This window comes from Eptatretus burgeri, chromosome 14 (assembly GCF_056783735.1).
Source record: "Eptatretus burgeri isolate ZD-2024b chromosome 14, Ebu_testis_v1, whole genome shotgun sequence".
NCBI classification, from domain to species: Eukaryota; Metazoa; Chordata; class Myxini; order Myxiniformes; family Myxinidae; genus Eptatretus; species Eptatretus burgeri.
The window spans coordinates 39,677,302-39,688,584 of NC_140974.1; the positions used below are offsets into that span (position 1 = coordinate 39,677,302).

An 11,283-nucleotide genomic window follows, 5' to 3' on the forward strand; every position below is an offset into this window, starting at 1 on the left:
ATGTCTAAACTCGGTGTTTGCAGCTAAATCTTGTGTCCTAAACCCATCACTATCTCTACCCACTTTACCCAGTCGCACCCAACTGTCCCTGGACTCTGTATCCTTTTCTCCTGACAAGGTGGAGAGCTTGCTTTCAAACCTCGAGTCAGATTCTGCAACCGGTCCAGACGGCATCAGCCCACGTGTCCTCAAAGCCTGCTCTTCTGCTCTTGCTCACCCTCTCTCTGTTCTATTCACCCTCTCATTTTCCCAAGGTCATCTGCCATCTGCTTGGAAATCTGCTAACATCACTGCCCTGCATAAAAAGGTGCAAAAACAGATCCCTGTAACTATAGACCAATCAGCCTTCTCCCAATCATCAGCAAGGTTATGGAATCCATCATCGCTTCAGACATGAAATCCTTCCTCTTCTCCAATGGCTTGATTTCCAATCATCAATTTGGTTTCAGACCAGGTCACTCTACCCTAGATATGCTGCTACTGCTCTCCCATCAATGGATGGAGGTCCTCAATGCCAGACAGGAAATCCGAGCCGTATCCCTGGACATATCACGTGCTTTTGACACAGTCTGGCACCCTGCCCTATTCACCAAACTCTCTTCCCATGGTATTCAAGGCCATCTCCACTCATGGCTCGCAGACTTCCTCTCCTGTCGCAGTCAACGTGTGGCCCTAAATGGAGTTCTTTCATCCCCTCTTCCTGTGCAGGCTGGAGTTCCTCAAGGTAGCGTTCTGGGCCCTGTTCTTTTTCTGGTTTTCATCAATGATCTCTCGGACTCTCTGGAAAATCCTCTATTTCTCTTTGCCGATGACTCCACCCTCTGCCGCACCATCTGTCATCCCTCAGACCGGCAAGCAGCAGCTTCTTCGCTCACTGCAGATCTGGATAAAATCACAAACTGGTCCAACACGTGGAACATGTCTTTCAATCCACACAAATCTCACACTCTCACTATGTCTCTTCGAAAGGACCGTTTACAAAACCTCCCCATCCACTTTCTCAACAATCCTCTGGAAGAAGTCTTTTCTTTCAAGCTTCTGGGTCTCACTATCTGCCATGACCTTTCCTGGGAAAGTCACATTTCCAACCTTGCCTCAAAAGCCAGTCGCCGACTGGGAATCCTCCGTCGTGCAAAGTCCTTCCTCGGCCCTCTTGAGCTCCTGACCACTTACAAAGCTTTTGTCCGTAGCCTGATGGAGTACTGCTCTCCCCTCTGGGCTGGTGCTCCTGCCTCCCACCTTTCTCGACTTCACGCTGTCGAAACCAGGGCTTTTAAGATCATTGGCATCTCCCGCAATGAAGCTGAGTCTTTGGGCCTCTCACTCAATCACCGCAGGTTGGTCGGTGGTCTTTCTGTCTTCTACCGACTCCTCTCCAGCCTTGCCCCCCTGCTCTCTCTGCGATTTGTCCCAACCACATTTCCACAGGGCGCTCAAGGTCCGCCAACAACCCCCTTCTGGTAAAACTACCAAAATCACGAATCACTGCTCATCTTCACTCTTTCATTCCTCTTTTTTCCCGCCTTTGGAATAAACTTCCTCACTCTATTCTTTCCCATTCTTCCCTCCAGGCTTTCAAAACAGCTGTTCACCACCACCTCTTATCTTCCCCCATCCAAATCCTCGATCTTTTCTACCCCCGATAATCCACCCAAGCCCACTTCCTTCAATTCTCCTGCTTTCCTTCCTGAAAGTCCCTGTAATGTCCATCTTCTCCTCGCCATGTTTCCCGTCCCATCCCCATCCCTCTCCCTTCCACAGTTCACCTGTGTCTGTTCCCCAATGATTTGTCCCTTCCACTCCCGCCCCTCTTGTCTCATGCCTCCTTGCTGTGAGTTGTGTGTTCGCTCTCATACGAGCCTCGACCAAGGTATACAAAAAAAAAAAAAAAAAAAACTGGAAATGATGTAAGAGTAGGTGGGCGGGGCTTAGGAAAAGTGGGCGTGGCTTATAAAAATACCTCATGAAAAGTGGGCGGGGCTTAGCAAAAGTGGGCGGGGCTTAAAGTGGGCGGGGCTTATAAAATCCACAGAAAAGTGGGCGGGGCTTAGAGGAAAGTGGACGTGGCTTATGGAATACCTCGTGAAAAGTGGGCGGGGCTTATGAAAAGTGGGCGGGGCTTAACAAAAATAACCTGTGGCTCAGGAGGTGGTCAGATGAGATCATTAAGAGAAGTTTATCATTTCGTAATGGCAGAAAAGGGGTATCTTAAAAAATATAAAGATTCAAATGTTTTGTTTGTCAATATTTTAGATGGGGATTATTGTGCAAAGAAAATTAAACTATTGAAGGAATTTGAGAATGAACAAATCTTTATAGGTTCAATGAGTGAGCTAAACAATATACATCGGTTATTTGATAAAGAGTGTCCCGAGGCTTAGACGTTTCAGATATTTCTTTCGAATCACCTTTAACAAATCACATTACCACTTTAGTACTTGAACAAATCTTTATCTTATTACATGGGTTATTTGAAAAAAAAGTATCTCCAGGTTAAAAGGGGAGACAAATAAATATACCTTGGGATAAAAAGGGGGTTTATTTTTAGGGAAAAAAAAGGGAATCGCTGAAAATCCTCCATTCATTTACATAGGGAAAAGTGAGCTAAAACCAGTATATTCACCCTACTATTGTGGAATCAAATATTTTGAATATTAATTGTGCTTTGTCACTGATTCATGGACTTTCGAATAATTTTCCTCAACTATTGACCAAAAATTTAATTTCCTGAAATTATACGCCACATGCTTTAATGTTGTATTTTCCTTTTGATAAGTACGTATTTTTATTTTGGTCATTCAAATTCCATCCGTCTTGATGGTGACTTAAAACGGTCCAATATATGGTTATCGTGGCGGTATAGTTCGCAACGGTAACCGTTGTGGCTTTGTTAATTATAATAATTTGAATATTTAAAATTATGACATTTATACACGGCAGTTTTAAACGTGTTGTTCATATTTGAAAGACTGCGTCAATACAAGATTGAGATATTGAACTGTTGTTACAAATGATAATCGAAAATGATGAGCCATGATTTATTTCAACTTCCGGTTTCACTTTCATCGGTTCGTCATGACAGGTAATATCCGTGCAGGTGTCCAGGGATGCTCTGACCTCCGTCACCGAAGGTGGAAGGAGGTTTTGTTTTACTGTCTTTCTTTGTCTGTTTGTGTGCACGATATCTCCAAAGGTTGTGGACGGATCCGGAGGAAACTTGCTGGGCAGGTTGGGTGTGTGACAAGGACGAACTGATTCGATTTTGGTGAACATCCCGATCCGGATCTGGTTACGAGAATTATTTAATTTTATGTGCTCCTTCGCAGTCGGATCATATATTATCTTAAGTGATATGATGTCTCAGGTGTGATCTTGTCTGCTGGCATCGCTTGGTGGACGTTAAGGATCCCAAGATGTCTTTTGTGAAGAGTAGGCGAGTTATCTCTGGCACCCTCAAAGTACAAATTCTTGCTCAAATCGCCTTCAGTGAAACGCCAGGCCTGGCCAACTGGTTCGTGAAAGACTTTGATGAGGAAACATTCCCTGGAGGAACCCACAAGGGGGGATTATTGGATTAGTTGTGGCATGTGAAGGTTCTTACCGATTGTTGGACCATCACATATTGGGGAGCCAGTGGTGGGGTTGACAGTGACTCCATAAATTGTTTTTTGCGTTGGGAAACCATGTCGTTGCATTGGCCTTGGCTTGTTTTGTAACCTGGACATTATGCCATCCTTATATTTTAATTGGCAGGTGCCCCTGCATGATACAGCGGCCCACTTGAAGTGCAATTGTTCATAGTCTAGTTCTTTTTGATCAGGAATCAGGAATCAGGACAGTCATAGTTTGAAATGGAGAACGTTTATGCTGTTACCCCCTTGCTGACCCTTTTTGTTTTTACAAGGTTTTGTTATTTTATTTTATTGCTATTTGTGGACCTAACTTGCATTGAAAAAGTATGCCATTGATAATTTCCTGTTTCTAGGTGACATGTGGACATAACAGAGACGGATATTGCAGCTGGTGGCAGCCATGTCTGCATGTTGTGGTCCTTGTGTTCTCTCCTGCTGCTTCGTCCTCATCGTGGCCTCTGTTGCTGCTCTCATCGGAGCATTGGTATCTCCTACATGGAGGTCTTGGCAGCTTGGTGAATTTGGAACTGAAAGTCCCAAACTGGTGATTGTATATGAAGGCCTGTGGTCTCGGTGTGTTGGCTATGACAGTGGCGATTGCATTGTCGATGATCCTTTGTGGCCCCGAGTCACCGACCGGCTTGACATGCGACTCCTGCAGCTTTTGTTGCCTCTCGCTGCATTTGCGGCTTTCCTGGCATCTCTGTTAAACATCGTGGGTCTCTGTCTGGTATGCAACAGCCAGAAAGCACCGACTGCTGCGGATCATTCTGCTCCCTCTTGCTCAACGAATCCTGCTGCTTTCCAGATACTTGCAGCCATCCTATTGGCTTTGGCCACTGTATTAGGCCTTCCACCAACTATATGGGCTGTTCTTGGGGGAGTTGGTGGACCACAGGCTCTGCCAGCTGGTGGTGCAGGCTGGTGGAATGGCTATGCCATATATTTGGCCCTGGGGGCACTCGCAGGTTGCTTTGTAACATCGGCAGTCCTTGCATTCTGGTACTGCACATGCCGCCCTCTGCCAATGTCCTACAATGTAGTCCCTAGCTGGTACCCACTTCAGGTCATTCCATCCACTTGGCAACCACCACCGTCATCTGTGGGTTATGCAACTTCACGAACAAGCTCACGGATGTTGCAGGGTGCAAGTTAAATAGGAAGACCTGTGCTGTAAAAATGGTTTTTTTGTATCCTTTGGTGAATTCTTCTCCTGCAGAGTGAAGCAGTTGAATCGTAATTAATGGAGCGGTTCTGATTCACTAATTGAAGCACAGAGTGTTGTTTTGTATAAGGAGTCGGGTCGGATTGTGCTTTTTATCCACAATGGGTGAACCTGCGAGCAGGTCAAGTTGGTTCTGTCAGATAAAACAAATGGGTGCAAATAATTTAAAGTGTGTGTGTGTGTATATATATATATATATATATATATATATATATATATATATATATATATATATATATATATATATATATATATATATATATATATTGTTACAGTTCTCTGATCCGTATGCATACAACATACAGTTGTCCTGAGTCAGTTATTCCATTAATGTACGTGTAGTTAGGTCCCTACCTTTTGTTTAGTGGGAAAGCAAGGGGGTGCATTGTGATGCACTATTAGTGAGGATTAAATAATCATTTTTCCCCTTTTATTTTATTCCCTCCTTTTTCTGAGGTAAATTCATCTCGCTTGCTGCCCTCGTTTCGCTGGCCACAGCGTGCCACCGTCTACCCGCTGTATCCGGAGTCTCGTTTTCTGAGGCAAAATCCCGACGTTCGCTATGGAAGCCGCATCGGCATCCACCTTCCCAAACCTAGACACGCATGGTGTGGGTGGGCCAAACTAGCGTCTGGCCGAAACCTGCCCAGAAAGGCGGACCACATGAAGGCCCGATCCAATTGAGATGCTCGGATCGGACGATGATGTCGGTTTCGCTATGGCTCCTCCCTGAGCTCCCTGATCTATAAAGTACGGAGCAATTATTAGAGTTGGGGTGAAGTTGGTTGTTGGAGATCGGAAGGAAGAAGTCTGTGGTTGTTGGTAGATCGAAGGGGTGAAGTTGGGGTGGATGGAAAGGAAGAAGTCGGTCGGAGTTGTTTGATGCGAAGGTATTGAGTTGAATGGGAAGGTTGTTGTGGGAGGCTGTTGGAAGGAGAAGTGCGAAAGGGAATTGAAGGAGTTGTTGCGAAGGTGTTCCAGCTGCTTGGCTCTGCTTAAGTCTCACCTCGACGGCCAACCTACTGGTCCCCACCGACACGACCTCGACCTCGACCAAACCTCTTGTCTGGTCCTGCTACTGCTCAACTCTCGCCATTTTGGACTCCGCTCTCCTCCACTCAATCTCCTGCTGCAGACACAATTGCCACACGTGCGGCTGTGGATCGAACTGCACAGCTTTTGTTGGGTGCCACACCACGGAGCATCCCTTCCCCCGAAACGCTCAGGTACCAAAAACTGTAACCTCAACTCTCTCCCTCCCTGGCTGCAAAAGTCCTTTGCCTTTCATTGGGTTTACTTTGTCTGAGAGTGTTGGCACCTGTCCGTTAGATAAGCCTATATTAGATCTTTTATTGTTGTGATTGTTGCTTTTATTAATCTCGCGTCAAGTCTGCACTGTGTGCTTTTGTAAATTGCTTATATAATTGTCACACCCCACACCTCTCATCTTTCCCTGCATTACATCCCCAATAAACCTTTTGTTGTGCCACATGCTTTTCCTCGCTTTTTGTAAATAAATAATAATTGTAGAAATGTTCCCAGCTCACCTTTGTCTTTTCCTCCATTGGTCCAGCATGGTTCGGATCTAAGTTTAGCCGGGTCTTTATTCCCAACAATCCGTTCCTTCTTGCCGGTACGTCCTTGGCAGTGCCGCTCGGCTGCATCCGATCCGGAAAGGTGATCCGTAGTTGGTAGAGTGATCCAGTTTGGACAAGGAGTACTGAGGGTGTGGTTCTCTGGTGGTTAAACCACGTGGTTAATGAGGTAACCTGATTCTAGACAGGAGGACCCTAGGTCACGCGGTTGAGTTATTGGCATCCACGGTCGGTTAAGCGACCCGCCGCGTCACGGAATTATCCGTGAGCGACAGCCTACAATTCCGGGGAGTATGGTGGGAATCGACGTAGCTTTCCCCCACCTAGTGGTCTTCTCACCCGACCCCACTGGCCCGCAACAGTTTGGTGTCAGCTGAGTGGGATTGACCCATAAAAATTTACGGGATTCAAACCCACAACAATTTGGTATCTGGAATGAGATTCGAGCCAGGGGTGTGCTTAGCAACCCCCCCCCAACCCACCCCCACCCCTTTCCCCCAGAAATTAAGAGCAGGATTCAACTTTTAGGTAATATCGGTACGGACCATGGCAGACCAAGACGAGCTGGTTCAGGTGGGTTCTGAAACAAGATTAGAGGAATCCATGGCTCAGGACAACACCTTTGAGGGAGATCTTTCCCTGTAGCCATACCCAGAGGGAACATTGGGGGCAACAGTGACTATGCTTGAGGACCCCCTGCATCAAATTTCCCCCACGGAGGACCGAGCGATCCCTATCGGATCCACACCCGATCATAGCAGATCGGCTTCGCCAAAGCCATTTGACATGAACCAGTTGGTGGAGATACTAACACAAATGAAGGGGAATATACAAACACAAATGGCAGAGGTAAATGGGAATACGCAAGCACTGAATGGGAGATTTACAAAACCGAATGGATAGGAATACGCAAGCACTGAAGTGTGATATGCAAACACTGAAAGGGGATATGCAAAACGTGGGAATAAACTTACAAACACAAATGAAGGCGGAGCTGGCAAAAGTAAATGGCGAAATGCGAAACATGGATCGGAAAATGATGGATGAGATCAGTTCTCTACATGAGGAAATGACCGAGTTGAGGGGGAGTGTGGAGGTTGTTCGGACCGCGATGATGACGAGCAAGGTCGAGGTGATGAGTGAAGCCCCGATCGTCAAGGGAGAAACCTGTAAAATCGGAAAGGGAGAGACAAATAGCCAGGAATTGGGCATGATAAAAGACACAGAGATCAAAAGAGATGAATGAATTGAACAAAATAAAAGAGGAGCACACACAAATAGAAATGAGAAGGGACATTGAGATTGAGCATGTGAAATGTTTTGAGACCCAGTGCAAGGATCAGGTTAACCTCCCACAGGAACAAGGGGAGACGATATACTCCCTCGAGGCAGACCGTGACTAGGTGAGTCCAGTAAGGCTGTACGAGGTAGAGCGGTTGCATGGTGCGAAAGAGCACATGCCGAGCTTTGGGGGGCTAGAAGCCCTGGGATCTCGTGGGCTAACACAAGCCCCCAGCGTGATTGTGTCGCAGCGGGAATGGAGTGCAAATGACATGGCATTTGTGAGTGCATGTGAGAAAATGGGACACGGACCGCCCCAGACGGGAGTCATGTAACGGACGGGTTATTTTGGGAACCGCACCGGCTCCGCGGGACGCTACATGCGAGGTCCGTTCCGTGTTTTGCGAACGGCCCAAGCGCGGGTGATTGTGTGATCGGAAGCCAGCCCTGAAACGTTCTGCGCCTGGTACAAGACCAGAGCGTGGACGGCTAAAATGGAGGCAAATTGAGGGATCGAGTAAATTTGGCAAGAGTATGGCCCCATGTGAGCACGTGTACGGGGCCTGACGTGCTGCGCCCGGCGAGAGGTGTTCGCAGGACACGCGGCGCGAACATCCTCGCAGGCGCATAGGAGCATTAGGGGAAGGGTTTAGCATTAGATAGATCGGCCTCATGGGGGTATGAACAGTCCTCCATGGGGCCCGGTAACACGAGATAGGGGGAATTTAGGTTAGGATTTAAAATGGATTGGGGACATGGACAGACATGGAACGTGTCATGGGGACGTAGATTAGCTACGTAGACTTAAATGGAACGTGCATTAGAATAAGGGATGGCGGGGAGCATGAGTTCGGGGAACGTAGCTTGTGGAGCATCAGTGTGATGTGAAAAATAAAAAACCAAGAAGATAAAACATGATGAGTGAATGTGGGTCAGCGGGCCTGAGTGTGAATGGAGTGAATGTGGAATGCATGGTGCAAACGAATGATTGTGGGGAGGAGTGAATCCCACCCAAGGGAACCTGGGGATAGTGTAATAAAAGGTAGTGGGTTCGTTAAATTAACGAAAAGGAGGTCGTTTGGTTGTTGGTGTTGAACGAAGGCACAAAACCTTTTGTAGGGTGGAGGAGACTATTGACCAGCTGGAAGCGTGGCTGGTGAAATATGCATACTGAGTAGAGGGCACAGAAGTAGTCGGCCAGAGTAGGCCATGGGTCCAAGCAACCGAGTTAGTGTAATGGGTACGGGTACCCACGAGAAAGGGACCAGGAGCGCCAAAATGCCACGTGGGCATCGATGGGGAAAATGCCAGGAAGGGCATTCCCAATGTTCATAAGGAGTCATAGGCTCGGAGACAGCCTCAGTGACCCGAGGGTGCCGAAGATCGAGTTTGACAGGTGGGTAGACCTGCCAGTTGAGCCACACTGCCCAGCCATGAAATTGTGCAAGAGTACGGGAGAAAATTTGCGGGCCAGGCCCAAATTAATAACGAACACCAACACAGGCGACGGGAATCGTGGTTGCTAGAACCGATAGTTTAAAGAGACAGGCGTGTTGAAAAGCCTCGGGTATAGATTAAAGTTTAATAAATGCTAGGATAGATAGGAAATGTGTACCCCTTCGCACCATCCATCCCTTCACTGTTTGTAAGCCGCTGGACTCACCTTGGAAATTTCTGAAATCTGTGGGAGTTATTCTGAGGCTGCATTGGGCCTCGATACAGATTCACTTGTCTCTTTCTCAATCCCCTCAAAAGGGATCTTGGGGATTGGGAATAGACAGTTTGAACAGGTTAGCCAAACAAAGACGATAAAGGGGTTAGGGACACACGTAATAATAAAATAAAATAAAAAAGTCGAATATAAATTTCGTTTTTTTTTTTTTCTTACAAGCTAATGGGGGTGGGTATGGACAAGGACAGGCATAGGCAATAGATTGGGGGGAGACTGTAGGGTAGGACCAAGCCCGTCTTCCAACCGGCCAACGCCACCACACTCCCTCCACAACCTCACGAGACCACACCGAGGCCGGCCAGCTTCATGTGCCGACCTGTTGTACTGTTGCATCTTACCTGGTCTGCATTTGCCATGCCTTTTTCTGCCTTTGCCTTGACTCCATTTGCCACACCTCCCCATGCCTTTATTTGCCTTGCCATGTCACTCAACTTACCATTTGTGCCAGGACCATCTTTGTGCAAGTATTTGCAAGGACTGCCCTGCAGGCAGCCGCGTTACCGGGGACTGCATTTGTGCAGCCCGGACATCTTGTGTATAATGGACTGTGAGACGGCGTGTGGCCTGCCGTATTAGGGTGAGTTTCCTCCAGCAGCCAGGAAGAATAATAAAAACCAACAAACAAAGAATCATTGAGGGCCCTGAAGACGCCTGATCATTGGTTTCCTGCTGCTGCACTCATCCCCGAATGTTGCCTTTATTGTGTTCTCTCAAGTCACAGTTCCTGGGCCATGGGTAATGTACATATTAGAAATGTGTATAGTTCTGACCCACCTTTTGTTTGTTTAGTTCCGGCAATGTAGTTAAGTTGTCCGAATGAGTCTGTTAGTTTAATTACACAACGCACTAGGTTATTTATTTTTGGGACATGTATTTAAAATGTCGCACTCGGGGATCTGAAGGTAAAATGTACGAGGGGAACATACACCTGCATGCCACACGAATGTTAACGACTCGGGTCGAGTCAAGTAAAAGGGAGGGGGGTAGTGTTACGGTTCTCGGAACCATATGCATACAACATACAGTTCTGAGTCAGTTATTCCATTAATATACATGTAGTTAGGTCCCTACCTTTTGTTTAGTGGGAAAGCAAGGGGGTGCATTGTGATGCACTATTAGTGAGGATTAAATAATCATTTTCCCCTTTTATTTTATTCCCTCCTTTTTCTGAGGTAAATTCATCTCACTTGCTGCACTTGTTTCGCTGGCCACAGCGTGCCACCGTCTACCCGCTGTATCCGGAGTCTCGTTTTCTGAGGCAAAACCCCGACGCTATGGAAGCCCCATCGGCATCCACCTTCCCAAACCCAGACACGCGCGGCATGGGCGGGCCAAACTAGCGTCTGGCCGAAACCCCGCCCAGAAAGGCGGACCACCTGAAGGCCCGGTCCAATCGGGATTCTCGGATCAGACGATGATGTCGGTTTCGCCATGGCTCCTCCCCGAGCTCCGTGATCTATAAAGTACGGAGCAATCCTCAGAGATGGGGCAAAGTTAGTTGTTGTATATTGGAAGGAAGAAGTCGGTGGTTGTTGGTAGATCGAAGGGGCGAAGTTGGGGTGGATGGAAAGGAAGAAGTCAGTCAGAGTTGTTGGATGCGAAGGTATTGAGTTAAATGGGAAGGTTGTCGTGGGAGGCCGTTGGAAGGAGAAGTGTGAAAGGGAATTGAAGTTGTTGTGAAGGTGTTTCGGCTGCTTGGCTCTGCTTACGTCTCACCTCGACGGCCAGACCTCGACCAAACTCTTGTCTGGTCCTGCTACTGCTCAACTCTCGCCATTTTGGACTCCGCTCTCGTCCACTCAAGCTCCTGCTCCAGAC

The 11,283-nt window shown here is 47.3% G+C and overlaps 1 protein-coding gene across 3 annotated transcripts; it reads left to right on the forward strand.

The window, feature by feature from the left end:
* The first annotated feature begins 2,968 nt into the window (after positions 1–2,968).
* On the forward strand, positions 2,969–6,394 carry CLDN12 (claudin 12). 3 transcript variants are annotated; one of them, XM_085854436.1, is made up of 3 exons: positions 2,969–3,082; positions 3,194–3,265; positions 3,986–6,394. In XM_085854436.1, the coding sequence occupies exon 3, from the start codon at positions 4,033–4,035 to the stop codon at positions 4,786–4,788; it is 756 nt and encodes a 251-aa protein (XP_085710562.1). In that variant the 5' UTR covers positions 2,969–3,082; positions 3,194–3,265; positions 3,986–4,032; the 3' UTR covers positions 4,789–6,394. The 3 variants fall into 3 exon arrangements, with proteins under 3 accessions (XP_085710562.1, XP_085710563.1, XP_085710564.1); XM_085854437.1 differs by lacking the exon at positions 3,194–3,265 and having other exon boundaries at positions 2,999–3,082; XM_085854438.1 differs by lacking the exon at positions 3,194–3,265 and having other exon boundaries at positions 3,050–3,131.
* Positions 6,395–11,283: the final 4,889 nt, after the last annotated feature.